Here is a 25,732-nt window from a genome sequence, read left to right as displayed (position 1 = left end):
TCAAATAAACATAAAGGGCAGTAAAAGGCAGCAGCTTTATCCATATTATGAATAAGTTGTATCTGTGAGGGAACAGATTATGAAGAAAGTTGAAGTTGAACCTGCTATTTCATTTTCTCTCATGGTTTGCAAATTAAAAGGCTAGACTTCTTTCCAGTTAGTATATATTCAGCTGTATAGGACTATTCAAAATTATCTATCATTTGTCTCCAACATATCGAGATATCGTCTTTTTGACATTTGCAATCTAGGTACAATGTATATTGTAAACCGCTGACTCTACCATTGTCTACCAAGAAAATATAATCCATCCATTATTCGTTTCCATACTGAATCCATGAGAAAACTCTATTTTACACAAAGCGTTGGAACACAGTGTTTAAATCAAACAATATCAAATCTTCACTCGCACCTCATACAAAGAACACCTTCTGTCATTTTATCTTTTTTTTTAGAATTATGTCAATCATCTTTATAATTCAGCAAATATATTTCATAAGAATATACATAAAACAATCTTTTTACATAACTGATACACAAATGATTTTAGCACAGTTTATAATACGTGTGAGTTGTTAATGAAAAACCTCCAAAACAAAACTCATGATTACCATTTGAAGAGGACATAGTACGCACTTCAGAATCAAGCCAACCTCTAGCCTTTTGCAAAGGCAGCCTCGCTACAGGCGAGCTGCGAGAGTATATAGCGAGCTCGCTCACATCCGAGACCAATGGCTAATAATCACAATAACTGAAAACGAAAATGCATTTTGCCCAAAGTTCTCCCCTTATACCAGTACAGAAACATAACATTTGCACATACCTTTTGGTGATATTTCTCTGTTGGGACCTTGCAACGCTGGGCTAGCTATAACCTCGAAAGGAGAGCTAAAATATCCACACAATGGTATAAAAAAAATCAAGAATAACAACTGCCCGCAACAAAAAATGATGTTCCTGTTGCCGGTCGATATGAATATGCACAAGACTTGCGGGCAAACGATGCCATCATCTCACAGAACTCACTATACATCTCACATCCTCAGAAATACATTCATAACAATTATCTCACACCACAGGTATATATTGTTACCGACCCCACTCTGGCTATACTAGTAGTACTGTATAGAAGAGGATCACGTCTACATCTACGCGCACGCACACAATACACACACAAAAAGTCTCACATATTGTATATACCGCACACACACTGACTCGTCCAACTCATCCATGTGAACACACATAATGGCCGGTCGAGGGATGTTTCTCAACAAACACGTGAAACAAAAAATTCTAATACGATCTTACCACTCTTGCAGTGTTTAACAGGGGAAAATCCAATCCCTTTTTCAGAAATTACATGAATTTCAAACTGGATCTCGCCTGTAGAGTAATCAAAACAGTGGTTGTTCATAAAGAGAGTTTACTCTCTTTCTCTCTTTAAGTAGGCATTATCTATTATCTGAGTATCTTGGCGCTTTACAATCTTTATTGAAGTTCTGTTTTCTCTATACTTAACCACCAAACTACAGCATGTATGAAATTGCTTCAAGTTGTCAAACAACATATTAATTGAATCATAAAGTCTTAACAAAATGCACAGAAATCATCATGACGATAATCTTAATGGAGATGTACCTTTAAATTCTGATGTATTTCTAAGACCAGTGGCTAAAGTTTCTATTGATATATTAAAGGAAATATACGGGCATAAAGGGTCCTCTTGTCTGACTCCCCTGGAAATGGGAAAGTACCCAGATGGATATGCCATTATTGAATACACATCCTTCAATGTTACAGTATAAAAAGAGATTTAACCCCTTAGATAAATGTTGGACCAAATCCCACAGCCTTTAGTTCTTTATAAATAAGCTCATGATCTATTCAATCAAAAGCTTTCTAAAGTCGACCGATACAATGAAACCTTTGCTTTCGATCCGGTTGAATAAAACATATCACGGACGTTTACCAAAGCCTCTGCAATGGATTTGTAATGAACACGTGTTGATCTGGACGTAGCATTAAATGTAAGCCTTTTTGTAACTTTGATACGAGTACTTTTGAATAAACTTTTACATCAGCGTTAATCACAGACATAGGTCGACAACTCGAAGAAATTTTTATCTTTCGTCGGTTCCGAAGGTAACGTTACAGCACTTTGCTTTTGATACGAGACAACGTTCTGATTTTTAGAAAGAAGGATTGAAAGACGATAACAAAGGAGTCTATATTGTCCCAAACCCAGCATAAAACTCTTTGGTAAGACCGCCGTTGCGGGATCATCAAAAGAGACCGACACCAAAGAGTCATACGATCTATACAAGATCGATATTGAAAAGAGGTCCATGAGTCATACAGCACACGAGTCATATAGACCATGCATGAGCTCGACACTAGGCAAATAATGTCCATGAGTCTGACACTAGGCAAAAAGGCCCACGAGACTTACGTTGGGCAAAAAGGCCCATGTATCCGACACTACAGGTAAACAAGGAAATGAGTCCGACACTAGGCAAAAAATGGCTCACGAGACACTACGTACATTAAGCCCCGTGATGATCCGGATGTGGCGGACTCGTGGGCCTTATTTTTCTAGTGTCGAGCTCTTGGGCTGTATGACTTGTGGGTTTTATGACTCGTAGGTGTCAGACTCGTGGCATGGTAATTTTCCACTCGGCTTTTCATTCATCTCGACCTGGCACCTTTTTTTGCCATTCCGTGGAAATTGAAAAAAAGAAATAGTTAATTTTTTTTTTGCTTTACTACGTTATTATGTGTAAAAATAATATCTGCCTTTTAAATAACTTTAGAAGCAGCCAATATCTAATTTTAGCTATCTTTATCAATGAATAATTTCCATTTTGTATCTTACCTATCTTCGGCCCGCAACTCATATTCATAATTATTTTTTATCTTTATCAAAATAAACGCCTGGTATTTTCACTTCTAGGTTAGACCATGAGATACCTTGTGTGTTAAAATATATTATCTCGAAGCTAACATTGCCTAACATTGCATCTTTTTTTAAATGGGAAACATCATAATGTTTGATCATATTCGTGGCAAGGTTGTTACGAGGTTAATTCTCCTTTGCAAAGAAAAATCCTTCATCTATTCAAAAATTGCAAAAAAAATTTAACACACAATGCCATTTCATTTTGATCGTGACGGTAGACCTGCGATAACAAGTCCCATCTGAATGGACGTAACATTTTACACAAAAGAGCTTTGAGAATTATACTAAATACTGGTATATTTACTCTTTGCAATAAATCACACCATCACTCATGAATCCAACTTCTACAAAGCAGATACAAAGAGTGCTCTTATTGTTTTACAATGTATTTCGATGTATTCATCACATTGCGTGTAAATATCGTTTGAATCGAATGTGCCATCAAAACCCACAACATTCTCTTCTCTATAATTTACATTGCAAACTACGTGTATTTCTGCTAAAAGCAAAAAAAAAAAAAAAATTAAACCAAAAAGTCTCCTTTGTTTTGGTGCAATATAGTTCAATAACGTACCACAGGGAATTCGGTCCGCTCATAAAATCTATACAAGAATGTTGATAAATTTCGCACACAAAAATATGACCCGGATTATTACTTTCTCCCTTGGAAACACTTCCATTTCTAAATCGAAGACATTTAAGATTTTACTCCACTCACACTAACTAAATATAATTCTATCAGTCCTCGGCAAGTTTCGGTAATTGTGTTTGTACATTCTACTATTCCCTGATATATAAAGGTGTACTGCATTGAAACCGTCAACAACAACAACAACAACAACAACAACAACAACAATATCAACAACAACAGCAGCAACAAAGAAACGTCTGAAGCCCTGACAGCCAAACGGAAACGGAATGGGTATAGTGCCAGGGAAGCTGTAAGGAAGGAGTTTATAGTTTAGATGCCTCGATTTACCGGACGTCACATCGTCGTAAAACGATTATGACAATAAGATTAGAAATAGGTCGGAGAACACAGACCATCACGGGCTCAGCTTACCTCTACTTAATGACATGCAACTAATGCAAATTTTGTATTCTTTGTTGGAGAATAATATTACAAAAATTTTGAATTAATTCAATCCAGCTTGATTGTACAATCCAAGTAAACATCGGTCGAAAGTGCGGAATTCGCAAGTACATAATTTTGCAGATAACAAAATCGAAACTATACTGACAGAATGCCAGTAGAATTATGTTTTTTTTTTTTTATCAGCCGTGTGTCTGTCGGACATAAAACGGGATATATAATCATGATGTACACAAAAAATGAACAGATAATATAACAAATAATAAAATTCCACTTGCCTATCATTTGTGGCAAATATGAAAATGACTGGTCTATAATATGACATACTAGTATATAATGGGGGTTAAGAAATTATACAGAAAATCATGTTTATAGCATATTTCCTATGTATTTCTTTATATTTTGGTAAATAGCGCCCGCCATGGGTAACCTTGAGAAAATTGAAATATGCGGTCATGTCGAGTATGAGTTACTCTACCCATGTGCCAAACATGCCGATGATACATCAAATGATTAAAAAAAAAGTTATGGGGGGGGGGTGCGAAGGGTCAAAATAGCTTGGGCTTGATACAATGATAGGGTTAAGTTGTTCACAGACAGCTCTTACTGCATTCGTTAAAAAAAAAAGCCTTACGGACAGAAGCTCGGACGTCGCTCACTAACGATTCTTCGACTCATAGCGTTGGTAAGCTGCTTGTAAGGTTATAGGTCCTACGTAGACATTTATTTTGTGTAATAGGGTGTTAGGGAGTAAAAAGCAAGCGCGGGGAGGTCAAATCCTCATTCTATTCATGGTGTTCGACGAGGAATCATCAACTTTCGAAGAAATGTGGGGTCGACCAAAAGGGAAGACAGAAAAGGGGAAGAAAAAAAAGGGGGAAGATGAGGAAGAATGAGAGAGAGAGAGAGAGAGAGAGGGGGGGGGGGAGTTCCTGCAAGAGCCTCTGCATCAAGAAATGATGGACATCGGTTGTGATCGGGAAGCGCTGGAAGATGGCAACGAGAAGATCACTGGAGGAGGAGGGAGAGACATCAAGAAGACAAAGTGATAGCGATGAAGATGAAGCGATGAAGATACAGAAATATAACTTTGATGCCATCATTGAACAAAAATTTCCTGACTTTATTTCTCCAGTCAGAAACATTCGACCGTCATAGAATTTTCGACAGTACACGGCAGCGCCTTTTTTTTTGCATCTGGACAAAATATAAATTCAGTCGTAAGATCTTCTCACAATGACTTGAGTATCATGTGAGCTGCACCAGGGAGGTGAGACTCCTCTCACCTCCCTGGCTGCACTTACGAGTATCTTGCGCCACCACCACCAACCAGCAACAACAACAGCATATCGTAAGATGGCCGTAAGTATGACGTAATGAGAACTCAAGGCGTTATTACGGAAACCGTATGAATTCTAAGGCCATCGTATAACAGAAAATCATTTCAAGAAGGTCTTAGGTTGTTCTTGCGAATTAAACGACGTTTGGACAAACTTCATAAGGCCGTCGGAAATTTTGCCCCATCTATGAATCTTTACAAACTCCTGAATTCGTACGAACAGCGGGATTCGCACGAATGCATTGTTCGTACGAGCCTTTGTGACCGTGATAGCTGTATACAGACATTGTAGACAGATCAACAGAATATCGCCAACAAAAGCGTTCAGGTAAAGAAACGTACGTCCTTACTTTCTACTCACTTCGTGTCTGAAGCCCACAGACGCAGACGAAAACTAAAAGTCTAATGTTCATGTTCTGCTCTTGGGGCACGTTTGTAGGACGCTGACGTCACAGAGTTAAAGCGCCTCTCAATTAAGATGTACACGACTATGACGAAGCACACACACAGCATCAAGCCACCAAAGATGCTGAAAACAATCCTGAACGACTGAGTGACGTCGTAGATATAACCTTTGAGAACATAAGTGACATAACAAACAAATAAAATGATTCTTATGAAACACAACAACGGACTAATGATAAAATATTATGAAACTATATTGGCAATGACGATGACAAACATAACTTCATTACCATGATTACTTTCATTCTTAACTACGTCAAAATGTTTGCCAATAATTCAGCAATTACATATCTCCCTTTTTATAGAGACAACCTTGCCTAATAATTATCATTAAACATCAAGAATGATTTAATGTAACGGATGTACTTTCATCCGTTTAAATTCATGTCGAGAGCAGTGTCCATCGGGATATCTCCACCATCCCATCAAGTACGCCATCTCACAACACGATGGCTCTTCATTTGCATAATTTACATTAAGTCTGCAGACCTGCCATTGCATCATTGAAAACGAGCATTGATCTTCAAAAATATTTCCTTGTAAGTCTGTATCTATCTTCATATCACATAAACTTCCAACTGAATCTTGGGGGCATAAGTAATGGCTTTCAAATTGTCTGAGAAGAGTGACTTTCACCCTGACCTTTTACCCTCTTTCTTTTTTTATTCATCCAAATACAGTAAAATCTCTTTCATTGCTATCCTTTATATCATATACAAATCAGACCAAATGAGACCTTCCTACCCAAAGTTATAGCTTCAAATCACATTTTCATCCAAACGTAAAGTGACCTCTGACCATTCTAGTCCAAGTATTTTAGTGAGAACGCCGCGCAAGGCATTGACACCCCCCCTCCTTTTAGCATCACTGGGCAAAGAATCGAAATCATTGACTCATGCGTTTTTCTTGAATCATGATAACAGAATCCACGACCCATGAGCAGACAAGTCAAATATATTACCTCCCACATAAGTTCTTTCAGAGCGAAAACATGAACAAAGAAAAAACTGAAAGAAGACTAACGTGGAAGCATATGGGAGACTTTTCTAATTACTGGCGTAATTAAGAAAGAGAAAGCTCTCACCCGCTAATACGCCTGCACTGGCCGTTCCAATCCCCGAAACGCAGTAAGAGAGCGCGACGATTCCCGAAAAGTGGGCATCGGAGACTATCACTGACAGACAGGTGTAAAAAGTGCAAGCTGCCCCGTACATACCAACACCAGCAAAGAAGGAAGAGACCAACAGGTGATTAAGAGTGGAATGAAGCTGGTAGACAAAGAGGGCAACGCCCGACACACCCACGCACAATGCATATATACCGGGACTCCATCGCGACTTGTAACGCATAATAAGAGCGAGAGTTGTGCGAGATACGAAGCCTCCTGTTGCGGCGGCAACAGGGAGGAACACGGCAAACTGTTCGTCGATCCCGACGCTGATGGCGTATGACACCATGAAAAGAGCCCACCCGATGAAGACGACGTCGAACAAAACCTGGCAAGGTAAAAAGAACAGAGCGAAATACGGTTCTTTCAATAGCAATTTCAGCCCCAACATATCCACTGCTCGGTCCAATATCATCCAGCAAGTCCGTCTGTCAGTTGCTCTTGCCTTTCCGTCCCTTTCTAAATATGTCTGACAAGATTCAGCATCAATGGAGTCACGTTTGTCTTCATGTCTGTCCATCAGTTCTTGTGTTTCTGGCCCCATAGTCTTACCAGACTCCCCGACTTGACTCATGGACCTAGGGGGTCTTAGCGAAGCGCCGATTGGAATACAGTTCAGGAATAGTCCACCCAAGCACAGAAGAGCTCCGAAGAGGCCGTACGCTTCTAGCAGCTTGGCGCCAACGAGTGGAACTAACAGTCCACCTGCGATAGATCCCAGGAAACTGATGGAATTCGCCGATCCGAACTGTTCCCCGAAGTGTTGATGCATCAAGACGGTAGACGCCTGGCCGAGTGCGGAGCTACATGCACCTGTGAGTGTTATTAAAAAAACACCAAAAAAACAAAACAAAACAAAACAAAACAAAAAACAAAACAAAAAAAACTGTTATTTTTTTATAAAACTCTTAAACCGTTATCATGGTTATTTTCAATCAAGACTAACTCTATATGCAAGGATATCATGAGAAGTTCACAGGAGCAATGAAAAAACCATAATACATTCTGTAAATCGGGAAGAGATCTTTCCATCCTTTACATTTAATGTCATCTTCTAGTTGAGATGATTTCTCTCTCAACACAAGCTCACTTCAGGGCCAGGCAGTCACGTATTCACGGGCAAATCTTTTCCGTCACGAACTAGTTTTCGAAAGAGTGTACAATGTAATATATTGTATTCCTCATTCTTTTCCCGTTCCATATTAATTTGCTATCAACGAAATGTCACTTCAAAGTTTCTCGATGACACAATCTTTCCAGAACCATTGTCACTCCATCCTCCCCCCCCCCCCCCCCGCTGTCAATGATAAAAAGCTATAGTCCTTCTGGAACGTTCCTTAAATAATCCTTTGGAAATTATATACTTAATGTTACCTCCTCTTCGCAGAGGAAAAGAGAAATGTGACAAACCTGAGAGGAAGAAAAATATTCCAAGAACTGGAGTCAGTCTTGTGAAGGAGGCGCAGATGATGGGCAATGCCGTTCCGATCCCGCCGAGTGTAGATACTAATCTGACATCGTACTTCTGGATCAGAATATGAGCGAGGGGACCTGGGGATTGGTGCAGATAAGCAAAAATCTCCTCCCTCATTGAAACGTTCAGTGTGTTACAATGTATAGCTTTAAAATTATGTATTGAAGGAGAGTCATAGCCAAGGGGTATAGGGCCTTCACGTGAAAACACTCGTGGACACTTGCGCATTACTGAGAACAGTAATGATAAAGTACATGTATTAAAAAAAACTTCGTGAGAAAAAACCCAGCTAGACATTATAAGTTTAGACGATGCATAATAATATACTATACATTTATTGATATAATACATGAGGTATGTTGATGATTCTGTTGTTGGTCAAATTGATTGCGTAATGGATTGAAGAATGGTGAAGACGTGCCCCTTTCCGCCAAACCAGGACCAAGTTCATTTCAGTTCTCTTCTTCTCATTAATTTGTTGGCAGTAACCAAATGAGACAGGCAAAAGAGGATTACGCAACGCAGGAGGATCCTTCTCTTCTCATCTCTGCATATCATTTACTTACGATTGGAGGCGTTTTGAAAGCATCACTTACATGCCATATAATACATGGTTAACTGCAGCGACAGGAGAAGGCCAACGGTAGAGTAGGTACTGTCCAGTTGTACCACTAGGGATGGAATGAGAACACCCAGGGATTTCATCACCCCTTGTTGTAACAGGTGGTTTCCAAACTTCGCCAGAAGAACGACGTATCGCCAGCCTTCCTTCGGCGTCTCCCCGTGATCGCTAGGATGTGGCATCGTGATACTTTTTACACTGCACACCTAACGGATTGGAAATCAATGGAAGTGAAACCGTCAAGGTTTATAGATCGTTATTCCAAATGTCCATTTTCAAGAAGTTTCTTTGTTCCTAAATTTCCTCTTATCATCCGTCATATCGAAGGTTCAATGGCTAAAACAGCAAACTAGGTTCCTTAATCCGTAAATAAAAAGCGTTCTTTCCTCAGAGAAGAGAAAGGGTTCGATAGTTAGAAAATGACACATTGTTCAAGATTCCTATCTAAAATTGCTTCATTAATAATACGAAATGGAGTAGGCCGGAATCGTTTTATTCGAAAGAGAAATGAGGTTTGTAACTCTGAATAATAAGGTATGAAGTTTGTTAATCCGAAATTGACTCATGTTTTGTCGAACCACAAAATGGAATTAGATTCCTTAAGAGAGAGAGAGAGAGAGAGAGAGATACGTACGCACGCTCGTTGAATTTCTAGAATATAAAACGTCTTTAAAATCTGACAAAAAATAAGGGTTTAAATTCTCTTTTATTTCCAACACCGGGATATAGGCCTGCAAAAGTAGAATAATCACGTGTAGTGTATTCTCAGTTTTCACTGTCAATAGAGGTATTCAATATTTGTCGATTTTTTTTTTTTTGGTTCCCTTTGAAGTTCCACTTCAATGGTAATAGGGGATGCACTAGGTGGTGCTTCCAGGCGTTGCTGTTGTGTATACTAGTTTTCAATATGTAGCGTAACATTGCTTTTGTAGTACAGATGTTTCGTGTGTATCAAACTCCCTATGTAACGAGATCTGGCAAACACAAACTCACTCAAACTCACTCAACCAAAAACTGATTATGGTAAACGGTCTTTAACATAATTCGTTGCGCAAAGCTGTGGATGACCAGAGCCCCATTTCATAAAAAGTTGAATGATAGCAACTCTTGCTGGAATGACGATTGTCATAGTAACGACAATAATTCAGCTTCCTGATTGGTTGTTGCTATTGGAAGTTGCCATTCCAGCAAGAGTTGCCATCCTAACATCTTTTATGAAATGGGGCCCTGGAGATTGATATTTGATTCAGTCAAGGTCTTTAAAGGGAACCCAAACCCATGAGAAATGTGGATTCAGTGAAAGCAGCAACATTGGTAGATCATAATAAGTGAAAGTTTGAGGAAAATCGGACAATAGATGCAAAAGTAAAAAATAATGTTTAAGGTTTGGGTGTTGGAACCGCTGGATGAGGAGAATACTAGAGGTTATGACGTATTGTGTGGACAACAATATAAAGAAAATATAAAGAAAATTCCACAAAAATTCACTTCCTAGCATAATGAAAGAGCACTTGACTAACTGCTTCCAGAAAGCAGGGGGAATAACTGCTACCCTTACATATGTCAGTATAAAGTTGATGGAATGTGTAATTTTCATGAAAAATTAGTTTTTGTGGAATAGATCTAGGCAGCCTGGACTGATCGCGGAGTTGTCAACTATACAGCTGTCGAAGGAGAGCGACCAGTCTCTATAGTATGACCAAGGAGGTTCTGGTATGACGAGGGCTAGTAGACGGGGCTACATACGGTCGAGCTGTGTTGAGCAGATGGTGTTTGGGGCTTTGGCAGATGGCGCTATACAGAGAGCTCACACTGTGGGGTCGTCCGTGGTGAACAACCAGCTCAAGGGTCAGCAGACTGTGGCAGGGCGCCAGAATCAGGGTATTAAAGGGGCCCTGAAATCCAAATGCATGTTGATCTGTGTTGATTTATAATACCTTCAACATCACTTTTGCGGTGAAACGAATATCTAGAAACCTTCCATATATTTTCAATGGTTTTTTCTTTTATTTTCCTTCAGATTACTTGGGAACGCCCACAAAAAAAAATCCTTCCTAACCAATCAATATTCATATTCTTGAGATGACATCATCTGTCAATCACTGCTAAAGTGCTGAAATGTTTAACAAAAGACATTGGAATGCACCTTCCCCTCGACTCAGCATAACTTGCATGTTCTCTCGCCATGTCTTTTTTTAGTCACATTAATATGGCAGAAACTTAGCTTAGACATAAACTTAGCTTACGTAAATTCTTCACCAGTCAAGATGATTAGAGAGAATCATCAATCGTAAATGCACCTTTTTGTGCTTTCTGAATTGTGTTTTGAAACGCTGTTTGAATCAAAGTTATACTACTAGCATGATAGTATAAACACGCAGTATGCACGCGTGGGCTGTGGGTTGGATGCATGGAATCCTGCATGAATGATGATAAATAAACCAATTAATCAAATTGAGAAATACATATTATAACAATGAATGGAACAAACCTTCGGATCAAAAAACGAATCGGCTCAACGACGAAACTTGGGAAAACAATAAACCTGGTAAATACAACAAATGTTGGGATAAACGACCCCCAAGAATAGGAACTCTGAGTGTAATGAATAACGAACCTTCGGAGTAACGATCATCAGGCAACCACTGTCAAGAATAGTCTGCACATACATTCTACACTCGAAAAGGTTCGATTGTTCACAACCGGAAACAATTATTTCGCCGTTGTGGGTCACTCAAGTCTTGAATCACAAGGCAGAAAGATATATTTAGAACAAAGTTAGCATGGCAAGCTTTTCACCTCGGTGCTGAAAACACAAAAATTAAACAACTGTTAGTGGATTCATTAGACTGTAATTGCGTGCTATAGTTAATCAATTTCCGAACATTTTGACGCAGTTGCTTTCACATCATTTGGATTTCCGGACAAAGTTTGCATCTGTATCCCAGATTACAGATGCTTCTTTGTATCAAGATAAGTAGCAAAATACTATAGTATTAAAATACTTTAGTAGTATAGCCAATAATAAAATGGTCTCGTATCTAGATAGGAAGACTGGTTGTCCTCGAGCGTGCGCTTTTAGTAACATACGATTACTTCGAAATAGTTGTGGAGGAGCAATTCGTCCACTTGAGAGTGATTTGAGTGTATACTGAGTGCGATTTGGTGAAAAATCAAACGACTTATGACAAAATAATCGTGGTATTTCCAATCGCAATCGAAGATCTCTATATCGCCTTCTCCAGTTACTTGCAATACAGTTATTCTATAACAGCGAGAAGGAAACAAGGTCTGTGAGGAATAACTTGGTGTACGGAATGCTGATGTATACATTGTAGTTAGGTGGATGAGGTTTAGGAACGCACTGATTTGCACCACAATACTTCATGTATAAACAGAGTATCAAAGGATCTTTTATGCTCACACGATGACTAGCTGTAAAGAAAGAAATGTACAAGGAAGGAGACCATCTTACCTCGCCATATAAAATCAGCTTGAAGTAATGTGTAAAGTCATGGTTATAACCGGCGCCCTGTTGACCTAATGGCCACTGGTTTGCGAGCTTGATGGCCTTGAGTTTCGGACGTGCTAAAGTCCAGTAATCAGGCTAGGGAGGTGGATATCCATAATTACAATGGCTAGACCAATGTCCAAGTGTGACAGTGACGGACATTCACTGTGTATCCCAATGTGCCAGGGAAGATGCAGGAATTTGGGTATAAAGAGTGGGGCGTTAACACATAAAGGCAAACCTTAACGCGATGTCCCTACGATCGTACCAGGTGGCTTTTGAGTCATTTTGGAATGCAACTTGAATATAATATACCAGCCCTGAATATACATTGTATAAGCCTCAGCCCCTTTGATACGGATCAGTGGACATGATATAATGGTAGTCAGAGGGAAGCCTTTAATATATTTGTGCTTTTGATGGCAACTTTTTTGACCTCTGTAAAGGAAATTTATTCATCCATATCCAAGAATACATCAAACGGAATTCATAAATGATATAAATGGGTAACAGCACACACACAGAAGAACCCAGAATTATCTTCATTGATTGAATAGTCATAGTGTGTTTGATATGATGTCAGAAATTTTATTGATTTTATTTGATTTATTGATTCTTGCATTATCATTGCACACGCAGATATATACACATGTATGCATTGTTGGTGCCATAGATATAGCCTACATAAACATTAGTTGTAAATAGAGTAAGTTTCTTCATTGCCTTTACAATATACAGCAATACAGTTTCTTCATTGCTGATATAATGTACGACAAAAACATAACTTAATCAGCGATACAATGAATAATGCAGAAGTGCTACAGCTTAAAGGGACATATCAGACGATTTTCATAATTTCACATGATGTAGTACATAAATGGACAACTCCATGTTTAGATTTGTGGAATTTATTGTGGTTCTTGAGCAAAGAAACAGTACTTTGAAAAATCTTAAACAAATTACACTGAACAAGGATGATGACATAGGAGGTTCACATATTTCAGAAATGTAGCAGGGCCATTACAATACCGCTTGCTTGCGAGTTCACCTGTGTATAATCTATGCATGCCTTCTTCTTTTGTTCTGCTTCCTTGAGCCCCAACTCATACATTCTCTTGGTGACTCTGCCATGTCATCATTCTTGTTCATTACAATTTGTTCTAAATTTTGAAAATGTTCTTATTCTTCATCCCTAAGTATCATCATAAATTCTGAAAACTCTGTCCTTAGTATAACTAATTTACAGTTGTTCAAGTGTAAAAATCTGAAAACCATCCGGAGGTCTCCTTTAAGCGTAGCTTGATTTGCATGCAGTCGCGATGCAGACCTCGTACATAATACATAACATAAATAGGAAAATAGGAGGGAGGAATGACTTGCACAGAAATAGGATAGAATAAATGAGAAAGGAGGGAGGAAGTCTGTCTTGCTTCTCTAAAGGTTTACACAAAGTTAGATCACCTGGATCACTGACCGATAAAGCATGACAAAGTATTTTTGCACCGGGGTTCAGGTTGACAGTCACAGTTCATGCATGGTCGGTTACATAACATTACGTAATTAATTAAGAACGGCGTTATATATTTCCTTGAGGGAATTTCATATGCAATACAATTACAATGGCATTTTGAGGAGATCACCGATACCCATAGAGAGCAGCATTCTTTTTACAGCTGTCTTGAAAGAGTATCATATGGACTTTAAATTCAAATTTTACAAGGAAGAGAGTTCCATATACATATATCGGGTCCGGTGTGTCTGATAGATTTCAGAGCCATCACCATTTTAGGACTCTGTAAATGAAATTTATCAGATTGTCTAGTGGGATAAGAATGTATGTCCTTGTTTCACTGACTAACAATGAGAAAGAAAAAAGAAGAAGATGGCAACTGGCCGTTATATAAGCGAAACATAAAGAGTGAGATTTGCAAAAAAAATTTAATGTCGTTTACCTTAAGTGATTTTAATTCTGCGAACAAAGGATTGCAGGTTTGGATGGGTGCTGGTGCGCTGGAGTGGATGTGAATGTGTGCGTGTGTATGAGGTTTCTTATTTACTATCTTTTATCTCTCCCGGACTTCATTGTATTTTTTTTTTGTTTCATGTGCTTGTGTACAACCCTTTCTCGTGTACGCTCTATGGACTTATATAATCTTGTGTTTATGTTTTCCTCTTTGTTCCCGTGTTTGTAAGTTCGTGTTTTTTTTTACTAAAATTGTATTTTGTATGTGATACAGGGCCCCTTGGAAGAGCAGTTCCGAGTGAGCTGAAAGGCCTACCATGCTAAAAGAAAACGGAATGAATGAATTAATAAATAGATAAATAGATAAATAAATAAATAAATAAAGGATCTGAATGATCCCGATAACTTGAGTTGGTGTACATACGTGTAGCTTTCTTTTGTAGAAGCAATATACTGTCAATGTGACGTTTTGAAGTTGCCCAAACAATGTTACAATATGAGATGTACGATGATATCAACGAGTTACAAAGTATATACAATATTCTTTGGGACATAAAACTCAAGCTTATATGGAGTACACCAACGTTACGAGATCCATTATCAGAGACGTGTTGCACATGAGCGTTCCATTTCATTCTTCATTTAGAATAATATATTCCAAGAAATGTGACATCTTCTTTTTGTTCCAATAATATACCAATATTTGATAGTTATTCTGTAAAAACTTTACATACGAGAAATCCTTAATTGGAAACTTAATTGGAATGTACATACGTGGTTACAGACTGCATATTGGACAAATGTATCAAATATATTACAATTTGTTTAAATATTCGTTGCACGAGAACCCTTTTAAATTCACTCCAATGATCAATAACTTCTCTTTTAACGAAATATTGCTTCCTGAAAATAGACTGAATGTACGTGCAATTTCATCTTTCCAAAACAAAGACACTTTACTCATACAAGAACATTATGAAATGATGATTACAGTGCACTTGCTATACCTTCACTTTTCATACTCTCCATCCCGGATCATTTTGCACACAGCAACGATTTATATTGTGAGTTTGTTGGTGTCTGAAGGAATGACAGGTTGTGGGGAGCTTATTTCAGCTGGCTTTACTCTTGATAGCATCACGCAAGGCAAGGAAGCTGTTTCTTGAGGTGACGTTAAATGAATACAAAAATATGAAATTATCAAAAATACGTGATAAATATTCTGACGGAACGGTTCGAGATTTTCTGATTCATAGAGTACTAGTCACATCCAAGTAAGTCAGTATCATAGAAGTAAAGTTTCAGATGTATTTCTGAGAAGGCGCAATTCTCCACTTTTCTTGGTGATGTTCGTTATTCCAAAACACACAAATTCCATATACCTAATTCATGTAATTATAGAGGTTTGCTAATCCGCAAATAACAAAGAGTTCGTTAATCCGAACCTTTACGTTACTCCGAAGGTCCGTTAATCTGAAAATGAAAAGAAGATGCGTACCAACGAACCTTCAGAATACTGAACCTTATTTCATTTTCAGATTGACGAACCTTACGGAATAACGTAACGCACGAAAGAAAAGAGAATTTTGAAATGCCGTTAAGTGCTATCAAATTAATTACTAGTAAACATAATTCTAAGATAGATTTCATATTATGCCAACTAGATGAAACTATGAAATTGAATTAAACATGGTTTAAAGAAAGCATTGAACTTCCGTATTCATGTAAGTCACAAAATGAAACAAAACGATGTAAACTCGAGATACTAATATTCGTAAGACAGAAAAAGAACAGCAGTGAAAAACATATTCTAAAATAATAATTTAATTTCATTTTTCTTCTAGTGAGCGAGATCTTCAATATACATGTACTGGAATAAGGAACATATGTGCATCACCACCTTGTCTTATTTCCAGAAGTATTAAATTTGACTTTTCTTGACATGTGTAAAAAGACAGCGTCTTATGATGCTGTATTCTTTTCCTTCTTTCAATCATTAGCAAAACAATTCAGAAAATCACGTACGAATTTAATTTCATTTGGATTCGAGGTGATAAATGTTCAGCATATTGGTACGAACATGACAATAAACAATAATTTAAAGACATCTGTCTTTCTTTGCGTAAATCTATGGGGTACGCTTTTACCTTTCGGACATTTTCACTCGATGATGTATAATCGTCACCTGCTCAGTTAATCAGTATGACCAGTGAAATTGCTCGATTCTGCCATCAGCCGTCAGAGCGAAACGTGTATGCATAATGAGATTCTTCTAACAAAGCCCTGCTGAAAGGTTGTGATTTTTTCCTCTTTGCTATAAAAACCTTTGCGTCAAAGTGTATATTTCTTCAAATGTTAGATTAAGACAAGCCATAATATAAGTCTTCAAGCTTCACTTGCCGTATTTCATAAATCTATCACATCAAATCTGAAATCACTATTATTAATATTGTTGTTATTATCACCCTTATTCTCATCATCATTATTATTATCTTTGGGGTGTGTGGATTTTGATGAAGACTGTATCACTAAATTAGGAAAATATACCATGCACCTGTTCAGATGCGGAATATAGTCGTTAATGTCAGGGGTATGTCTGTGTGTTGGTTGGTATATCCCACATAAAATCAGTAATATGTTTGCTTCTTACTGCTGCACAGAAAAATATGGAAGAAGTATAGTCAAGAAAGTCAAGAGTTACTATAGAAGAAGAAAGAAACAACTGAATCACAGAGAAAGAGTGACTTAGAAAGAACAAAGTGTTGTTAAAGAGGAATTTACCCCGATTGTGTGGATTTACTGCATGCAGAAATATTAGTCGAACATGTCAGCGAAGTTTGTGGAAAATCCGACTATATTACGATACGATGCAAGTAACAAAGACTTGCTCACCACAAGCAGAGTTGCCAGAGCGAACATTGGCACACATCGCAGACTGCTCTTATCATACTTACTCTGGTTTTTAATCACTGCGGACATATTCCTTATTATTTTCCAGTCACAAATAGAGACTTTCCGGAAGGCCTGATACACTGCATATTGGGTTGGTGATCTCGAGAATATAAAGACTTGTCTGTAATAAATATTTTACATAACAAACATCGGAATTTGTTTGATGTGGTTTATTACCATTCCGCGGAGAATGCGCTTTGATCGGAATTATGGCTGCATGCAAACACAGATAAGGTGGATGTCCTTCGGTAACTCTCTGATTGAAAGAAAGCATCAAATGTTTCTCTGATTTACAACACAACCCCTTACATCAAAGTCAATAAACCTCGCCAACCGACATTAGTTCGTGAAACACAAATACTTGTAATGTCCTTATCAAAACGTGTCGAACATCCAATTATATGTTTTACAAGCTCGGTATATAAAATTGCTGGAAAACATTAAAGATAGTGAATCAGACAGCGGATTTATCGTGTCTGTTATTAAACTTATTTCGATAATATTTTCACCTGTCGTGTATGCACATGGCTATTGGTTTAACCCTAACTTACCGGGGGGGGGGGGGGATAATGCCCCCCCCCCCCCGACAAATTCCGCGACCATTCCGGCGCGCAATTTTTTTTTTTGACAGCGCCGCTCGCTGACTTTTTACTTTCAAGTCTCGCGCAACTTTTGAGACAAAATTTGTCGCGCCCGGGCATACCGTTCCGAAGCCACGCCCCTTCAAAAAATTTTCGTCAACCCCAAAATTGCTCAAAATTTTGTGTACAAAGTCAATACAAATTGTGTTTTTTCAATTAATTCATTTAAAGATTAATGTTTTTAATTCTAATGGCTGAAATCAATTTATGTTAGTATAATTATGCTTCAAAAAATGTGTATGACAAATTCTGCTGAAAAAACAACAAAAAACAAACATTCGAAAAACAAAGAAATACACAAGAATTGATAAAACAATAAAAAAAATAAGAAATTAATTTTGATACCGAATTTTTTTTTTTACGCAAAATGTTCGGAATGTCACTAGGAATATTTACACCAAGAATCAGCATTCCATAAGCTTTTATAAGCCAATTACAGACGAAAATTAGGTTTTCTGCATATATTTGCATAATTAATTAATCTAAAATATACAATTCAAAATTTTCGAAAATTTAACTTAATAGTCTTGTAGACGACATCCGGCGTTATGTTCATGCAAAATTTTGCGGCGATTGCGCGATCAACGGCCGAGATCTGAAGGGGGCCATTATGCCCGCCCCCCCCCCCCCCCCCCACCCCCCCCCCCCCCCGGAATTCAAGCTCGCTAAATAGCCCAGGTAAGTTAGGGTCAAATCATTTACATCGATTACATCGTTAGTTTACATGGTTATAAAAATCAACCTAGCAAACACAGCGGTGATTACTGCTGTCCTTATATGAAGACGACATGTTACAGATTGAAAATACCTAGTAAAAACATGTGTTTAAAATCGAGAGTGAAGTTACTTGATGCACTTTAAAGGATCCTTGCGATTGGATCATTAAGATTTTAAATATCATTAAAATTTGAATTGCATTAAATTGATTGTTGGCGGATTATCATTAATACACAGATAAAATTGTGAAATCGTATAGGAGACATATCATTCAATGTCCTTTTTTCTATGTATCAGAATTACGCCTAATGAAACCCGTCTGAATGATAAAACATGTACTAGTATTTTCTACACAGTAAAAACACTCCCGTACATGATAAGTTTCATCAATTAGCTTGTCACTTCATTAGTCCTTTAAAACTTAAGGGGAAGTGAAATCCAAACATACATGTGGATTAAGTAAATGCAGAAATACTAACACATAGGTGAAAGTTTGAGGAAAAGCGGGCAATTCCTCGAAAAGTAACGAATATACAGTCATCGCTTGACGAGAAGACTACTATAGCTCGTGGCGACATGTTCATATCAAGATATAAAGAAAATATTTACAAGATTCCATAATTTTCTTTGTTAAGTAGGCCTACACATTCCCTTGACTTGTTAGTGACATAATGTTAAAGGTAATATTATTAAAAAGTGCTCTTTTTTATGCTAGAAAAGTGAAAATGTGTTGAATTTTTGTCATATCATTTTCCGTATACATAATCAGATGTCACAAAGTGTTTTAATCCTCCCAAATCTTGAACAATTTTTTAACTGATTGTCCTATATTTCTCAAACTGTCACTTACGTTATGCAATCTAATATTGCGGCATTCCGTGAATTCACATTTGGGTCACATATTTCTCTTTTAAATCAATCTGTTGTCTACATTGTTTTAGATTGCGCATACAGAACTACACTGCAAGCCTGCTAATGTTTCATTTTTATTTCATTTATTTATTTTAGCTCAGCACTTGATTAAGCCAACACGGCTGATCTTCCTCATGTCCGTGCATCATGAGGTAAAAATTACATAAACGTATTACAAAACATATATAAAAATATCGTCAGCTACGACATCGGAAATCAAGCTATGCATAAAGAAGTTTGTCAGTTTTGTTGATGGATTCTTTTTATCAAAATCAAACTTCAAGTACTATTGTATGAAGGATGTAGAATTTGTGGCTACAAAACAAACGAGCGAGTGTTTTGTTTAATCTTATAATCTAGAATTTAAAAATGTGACACCTGCCTAGCAATCATGAGGTCATGAATTCGGGTCCCCGAGTATGTCTGCCCATGGATATTTGCCATGGCTATATTGCAACAGTGAATATATACTGCGTTTGTTAGGTCGATGAAGGGCAATTTGTCAAGTAGTCGCAACAATGACAAATGTTTTATCCTGTGGGATACAAGAATACAAGAGAATAGCTCATTAGAACCTCATAGATAAAAAAAACATACAACATAGAACGTAAAATGTTGCCAGAAATCCGGACATTGAAACTTCGACAAGTTTTTTTTTTTTTAATTTCTTAAATGTGGATAAAATGTCTCTGACTCAGTCTCTGTTCTAGACTTGTCTTTAGTAAATAAGCGAAAACTAGTGAGATGGAAAACATGCCTCTTCACTTTGATGGGAGTAAAAAAGCCCAGCCTGTTAGCCAAGATGAAACATTGAAACTTTTCAGCCTTTCTGCAACTAGGTACTGAAGTAGTCTCGTGTAAAAGAGAGACAGGAGAAAACAAAAACCATTGAAACGGCTGGTTCCTCTACGAAAATTGTTGGTGTCCATCGTATCCGAAGGCGCGTTGTTTGGCGGCTGATGCACCAGACCGACGTCGCCTTTTAACGAAGACGTAGGTGACGGCGAGGGAGGATACACAAAACATCATACCACCGAAGATGTTGAAAATAATTCTGAAGGATTTGATGACATCATATATGTAGCCTGTTGGGGTAAAGCAAAGGTACACTGATATATGATAAAGACAATCGAAACAATAACATTAGATGGATGATATATAGTTTTGATTGAGATGTGGCTTTAGGTTTCCAACATTTGTGTGTGTGTGTGTGATAATTAGAAACCACGAGTGAAATGTGAAAGAACATAAAATTCTGAGAGGAATCCAAGGTTTATTCGATGAAAATCAATGAAAAGTGAAAGAAAGTGGTCCTTATAAAAGGTGGCTTCCACCTTTTATTAGGACCTCTTTTTTATTTTTATTTTTAGAATTGTATACTCTTTGAGGTTTCTAATCCCCCCCCCCCAAAAAAAAAAAGAAGTTAGAAACCTGAAGCCCTATCTCAACCAAAATTAAACCATTCCTTCACGCCCGCCTCACTCTGCGATTTCGTGTTACGCTAACTCGTGATGTGTTTCAACGCAAGTCTGAGATATCGCGCGTCGTTGCTCTCAACTGCAGGATGTTCAAAAATGTTGTATCGCACACCCATGAGACTGCGTGCCATCTGGCAATCTTCTTCGATGCGATATATCGTATCGCAACAAATCGCACACTGTGAGGCGGGCATTACAGAATATGATTGTCATCTAAAACGTTATGCACTACACTGACAGACCTTAATGCCATGGACAATGCAGGGGCGGATCCAGAAATTCTGTAAAGGGGGGGGGGGGGGCGTAACTAATATTTCTGGTGCCACTTCCGGGTTTCACTTCATTTTTTCGTTTTATTTCTTTTGTTTTTAACGAAATATAAAGGGGGGGGGGGAGCGTGCGCCGGTTGCGCCCTCCTCTGGATCCGCCACTGCAATGGACAGTAATACAATGATCATAACAATAATGATTATAGTAATGACGTGAAGGAGTCATACAATATAAGGGTGTCGTGCTCTTGTGTCCTGCGTGAAGGATTCTCCAAGAATGACATTATAACGATGGCGACACCACAAGAGCTGATGAAAACTATTTTGAGGACAATCAACGTGACTGAAGATCTTGAACGTATCACTTCTGTCAATAAGCGAGTTTGCTAATGCATTTAAATCAAAGGACAGAATATTCTCTAAAGATCGCATATTTCATCAACCTGTTTATGCTTTAATTCCTTTCAAAACTTAGAATCCAGTTTGCACACATGTATTGTTGATATGTCGGGCAGGCTGGGAGAAATATTTTTGGTTTTCAAAAGCAATCTTTGTGTTATCTATATTGATAGAATTCGAGTAATGCTGGTAAACCGATCAAATCACTATTTCCTATTACTTTTCTTCTATACTTTCAGAAATGACACTTGTCCAAAATCAAGACACAACTAGACAGTGAACCCATTAGCTGAAAGCGCGCCCTCACCTGTTACTACTCCTGCAGTTGCCGCTGCAATTCCCGAGAAAAAGTAGGACAGTGCGATGATTCCCGGGAAGTGGTTATCGGTGACGATGACTGAGATACATACGTAAAAAGTACAAGCAGCTCCGTACATGCCAAAACCTCCGAAGAATGAACAGACCAGTAGATGACTAAGGGTAGAGTTGAGCTGGTAGAAGAGAAGCGTGACACCAGTAAGACCAGCGTACAGCGCATATATTCCTGGACTCCATTGGGACCTGAAGCGCATAATGAAAGCGAGCATCACGCGAGATGCGAGGCCTCCTGTTGCCGCGGCAACAGGAAGGAACACGGCAAACTGTTCGTCGATCCCGACGCTGATGGCGTATGAGACCATGAAGAGAACCCAACCAGTGAAGACGATGTCGCATAGCATTTGGCAAGGTAGAAAGAAAAGCGTAAAATGCTGTTCTTTTCGAAACAACTTCAGCCCGAGAAGCAAAGTCATCCAGAAAGAGCGTTTGGCTGGTGATCCTTTCTCTTTATTTGTTGCAAAATGTCTTCTAGAATTCCCATCTAGGGTGTCACGATTCTCGTCATGGTAATCCGAAAGTGCGTGTGTTTCTGGCTGCCTAGTCACACGTGTCTTCCGAGGGGGTCTTAGCGAAGCGCCGATTGGAACACAGTTCAGGAATAGTCCACCCAAGCACAGGAAGGCGCCGAATAGACCGAAAGCATCAAGCAGCTTCGCACCCAGGAGGGGAACTAACATTCCACCTACAAGCGACCCCATCATGCTAATGGAATTGGCCGTGCCGAAGTGTTCTCCGAAATGTTGACGCATTAAGACCGTGGACGCCTGGCCCAGTAAGGAACTGGATACACCTATGAACATATAAATAACCCTTTCTTATTCACATGATAGAGGCGTGATTTTCACTGTGCTTAGACTAGTAACAGGTCTGCTATAGGAACTTATATCCTAGTATACTGACCGAAAATTGATAAAGATAAAAAACTCAACTTAATCTAAATAAGATTGAACGTCGCCGCACGTCACGAGTTTGACAACCGCGAATATCATACAGCCCACGAGTAATACAGCCCACGAGTCAAAAAATCCACGAGTCATACAGTCAATGAGTCATACAGCCCATGAGCTACACTGACAGCCCACGAGTTATGCAATCCACGAGTAATATAGTCAATGATATTGAAACTATACCAAAAGCCACTAAGACACATGAGTTCGACACTTGGCAAACAAAATCTACGACACATTAGGCCCAGACGTAATCTCGAACTCGTGGGTCGTTTTTGGCTAGAATTGAAATCGTAGGACTTGCCTGGTGTCGAACTCATGGGCTGTATGTCTCGTATCTCACATTATATATGCTATATGACTCAATGACCTTTATTCATTGTTGAACTTATGTCGAACTTAAGAGCATTGACGACTGTGGATAGGCAAAAAAAAATATTATGTTCGTGTACTCAATGGTTACGCATGCGCATTCATGGTGGAATCAATGGAACTGAAAATTGTGAAAACTGCAATAGATAATAAAGACCTGTAATCTCAGCAAAGTCATCAGTTGTTTTTTTTTTTTTGTGGTTGATGATGATGCGAAGAGGTAAAGAAATTTTATTGTTACTTCACTTCCAACGTATTCTAACATTTATACCAACCCCAAAACTAAATAAAAACACGAAAAAAAAAAGAACCCTGGAAAACTAAATACACGACAGTGCGATCTCAAGGCACCCGTTATGATTAAACATGTGTTTGGTATTTAGCTGTCTTTCAACAGTTGAGCAAAGCCCACAGTAACAGTGTATGTTGTCATATTAATTAAATCGTGGTTTATATCAAGCTTTAGTTTACAACCCTGCTGCAGACAAAAGGAAAGCATTAATATTGTCAAACCTGACATAAAGAAGAAGACCCCGAGGAGAGTCGTAGCCTTGGTGAAGGAGGCACTGATGATGGGTAATGCTGTACCTAGTCCGCCCAGTATCGATACGCATCTTACGTCATACCTGCTTATCAACATCTGCGCTAGAGGACCTATACAGACAAACGCAAAGACATATTCCCTTTTAGTCCAAGAACAAATACGTGGATTCAGTGAACGCAGCAATATCAGTACAATATACTTCACTTAAATTTTGAGGAAAACTGAAAAATCTGTTCAAAGGTAACGACTTTTAAAGTTGTGGTTAAATCCACGGCTAATTGCTACAACTGTTCGTGATTTCATAATACAGCAATTAGTTATTCGTGTGGAACATTTGATTTTTGTTCTCCTTTAGCTTTTAGTGACTTTATGGTAAGCAAAAATCCTGTCCTTTTTCAATGTGACTTAAATCAATGATAATATCACTTGAAACAAATAGAACATTGAAGTTTTCGTTTGAACTAAGAATAAAGTATCAAATTTGTCTTGTTTTCTAGAGGCCTCACAGGAAAAAAAAAGACAAGGAATGCCCTTGTGTAGTGACGTAAATTGAAAAGAATATTATATAATGTGTACTTTGAATCTTTATGGAAGATTGGGACTAAAAAGGAGATGAGTCTTACGAGGAGTTTATGCTATTATTGTGTATGTGTGTGTGTGTGTGTGTGTGTATGTGTGTATGTGTGTGTATGTGTGTGTGTGTGTGTGTGTGTGTGTGTGTGTGTGTGTGTGTGTGTGTGTGTTACATGACAATCACTGCATAATCCTCTCTTTGCGGTGTTGGAACCGATAATACTAGGTTAATTGTCATGTAGACACCGTAAGAAATCAACCCCTGTTTTTCACGAGGTGTGTGTATGGATATATACGCGTCACACGAACGAGCTCGATCTTTTTTTCCAAAACTTATTAAACTGATTATCGCTCTAGAAAAGGCACTCCGATCTCCCTATGCATGTACTATGAAACAATGATAATGTATCTATCTATACGAAAACAATCATGACCGTTTACTTACACAGTGTTAACGTCAATTACTGATCATGCTCCTCACATTATGAGCAAGCTAATGCGTCTACACATGATGATATAACTTACATGCCATGTAATACATAGTTTGATGTAGTGAAAGAAGAAGGCCAACGGTAGAGTAGGTACTGTCCAGTTGTACCACTAGGGATGGAATGAGAACACCCAGAGATTTCATCACCCCAAGTTGTAACAGGTGGTTTCCAAACTTCGCTAGAAGAACGACGTATCGCCACCCTTCTCTCGGCACCGAGCCTTGACCATTGGACTGCGACATCATGGAGCTTTCAACTTCTTAACCTGAAAGAAGAAAATGATATAAAGATGCAAAACGGTCAATCATATATCTTGCAAGAAAGAATATCAACACTGAGCTCAGTACCAAAGACTTCGCTGACCTATACGGGCGCCAGTCACTTGCCGCCAATAACTCTGCCTACTCGAGAACGGTTCAACTAATTCCTGAATACTCCCAGCAGATCTAATGTTGGCTAATTACGTAA

General features: G+C 38.3%; 2 protein-coding genes across 2 annotated transcripts; both read right to left on the bottom strand.

Annotated features, from left to right (window-relative positions):
* Positions 1-5,790: 5,790 nt before the first annotated feature.
* LOC139717709 (monocarboxylate transporter 3-like) lies at positions 5,791-9,200 on the bottom strand. Its single transcript, XM_071629210.1, has 4 exons — positions 9,092-9,200; positions 8,432-8,572; positions 6,938-7,834; positions 5,791-5,960 (listed from the first exon to the last, which is right to left on the bottom strand). Exons 1-4 carry the CDS (start codon positions 9,198-9,200, stop codon positions 5,791-5,793), a joined length of 1,317 nt encoding a protein of 438 aa, XP_071485311.1.
* Positions 9,201-20,719: 11,519 nt separating this feature from the next.
* On the bottom strand, positions 20,720-25,407 carry LOC139717708 (monocarboxylate transporter 4-like). The gene is made up of 4 exons (XM_071629209.1): positions 25,299-25,407; positions 24,170-24,310; positions 22,267-23,127; positions 20,720-20,898 (listed from the first exon to the last, which is right to left on the bottom strand). Exons 1-4 carry the CDS (start codon positions 25,405-25,407, stop codon positions 20,720-20,722), a joined length of 1,290 nt encoding a protein of 429 aa, XP_071485310.1.
* Between the last annotated feature and the right edge of the window lie 325 nt (positions 25,408-25,732).

This window comes from Diadema antillarum, unplaced genomic scaffold (assembly GCF_040938485.1).
Source record: "Diadema antillarum isolate AM-2024a unplaced genomic scaffold, OU_Dant_1.0 scf00000081, whole genome shotgun sequence".
Classification (NCBI taxonomy): Eukaryota; Metazoa; Echinodermata; class Echinoidea; order Diadematoida; family Diadematidae; genus Diadema; species Diadema antillarum.
The sequence above is the reverse complement of the archived record's forward strand: the minus strand, read 5'-3'. Positions and strand labels throughout refer to the sequence as shown.